Below are 1265 nucleotides of genomic sequence, written 5' to 3' on the forward strand. Positions count from 1 at the left end.
CAATTCTAGGATAGATATATAGTTGCATTCTCTTAATGAATAGAAGGATTTGTTTTAATAGTGTTTGTAAATAAGATATCATGTCCACATCTTGTACAGCAAGTAACCACTAGGAAGAATATATGCAATGTGTTAATTATTGAAACTGTCCTACTAATTTGATTTGAAACAGTCTCATTGCTATTTCTTTCTCAATAAAATTATGCGGGAAAAAGCTACAATTCTTGTTTAATAAGTCTTGCTTTATCTTGGTCTTAACCATCCAGCAAAAAAGCATAAAAACGAAGTATAAGAAGTAAAGCCGAGACTGAATTGGCGGCTCGCCCATTCTCGGGCTGCGAGGCCTGTGTGCCGGACCTGGCCCAGGATGGACAGCCGGATTCCTTATGATGACTACCCAGTGGTTTTCCTACCTGCCTATGAGAATCCCCCAGCATGGATTCCACCACATGAGTGTTCCAGAAGAAGGTAAGTATGATATCCAGGACTGGTAGTAAGATTTCTGGAGTTGCTGCCTTGCAGAGAGTATACCACCCAGACTACAACAATGAGTTGACCCAGTTTCTACCCCGAATTGTCACACTTAAGAAGCCTCCTGGAGCTCAGTTGGGATCTAACATCCGAGGAGGAAAGGCTTCAGAGCTAGGCATCTTCATTTCCAAGGTGATTCCTGATTCTGATGCACATCGAGCAGGACTTCAAGAAGGGGACCAAGTTCTGTCTGTGAATGATGTGGATTTCCAAGATATTGAGCACCGCAAGGCTGTTGAGATCCTGAAGACAGCCTGTGAAATCAGCATGTGTGTGCGCTTCTTTCCCTACAATTATCATGGCCAAAAAGATAGGACTGTGCACTAGAGAGTTTCAGCTCACTAGCCAGGTGCAGCACAAGCTGGCTGGGCCCCAAGAAAGCCACATGGGAAATTGTTTTCTCAGCCCTTTTCTGGCACAATGGGGGAGAGGACGCAGAGACCTAGGAACCAACTGCATTACCCACACTGTACTGTCTTTTCAGTTACCTAGTTTTCTAGACGAGCTTCGTTGCCTGAAAGGAGAAGGATGATGAGGGCTAGGATAAGCCTAGCCTGTAGAGAACAACTAGAAAAGGTAACTGGCATTTACTACATACCATAGGCTAGATGCTTACCCAGATTAATATTTTCATTATAAAAATAAGAGAAAGTAAAAGAATCTTCTGCTTTTCCAGCCATCACATCCCATCCTTATATTACTGGAAGCTTCATATATACTTTGGGGACTGCAAT

General features: G+C 42.9%; 1 protein-coding gene across 1 annotated transcript; it reads left to right on the forward strand.

Moving 5' to 3' along the window:
* The first annotated feature begins 313 nt into the window (after positions 1-313).
* Positions 314-1259, forward strand: LOC101580330 (PDZ domain-containing protein 11-like). The gene is made up of 2 exons (XM_004646268.2): positions 314-468; positions 525-1259. The coding sequence occupies exons 1-2, from the start codon at positions 368-370 to the stop codon at positions 856-858; spliced, it is 435 nt and encodes a 144-aa protein (XP_004646325.1). The 5' UTR covers positions 314-367; the 3' UTR covers positions 859-1259.
* Positions 1260-1265: the final 6 nt, after the last annotated feature.

This window comes from Octodon degus, unplaced genomic scaffold, assembly GCF_000260255.1.
Source record: "Octodon degus isolate 3935 unplaced genomic scaffold, OctDeg1.0 scaffold00263, whole genome shotgun sequence".
Taxonomy (NCBI): Eukaryota; Metazoa; Chordata; class Mammalia; order Rodentia; family Octodontidae; genus Octodon; species Octodon degus.

Coding starts and splice junctions, on each gene's coding strand:
- LOC101580330 (XM_004646268.2), top strand. CDS start 368: ATGGACAGCCGGATTCCTTATGATGACTACCCAGTGGTTTTCCTACCT. Junction 469..524: donor CATGAGTGTTCCAGAAGAAG/GTAAGTATGATA, acceptor TGCCTTGCAGAG/AGTATACCACCCAGACTACA.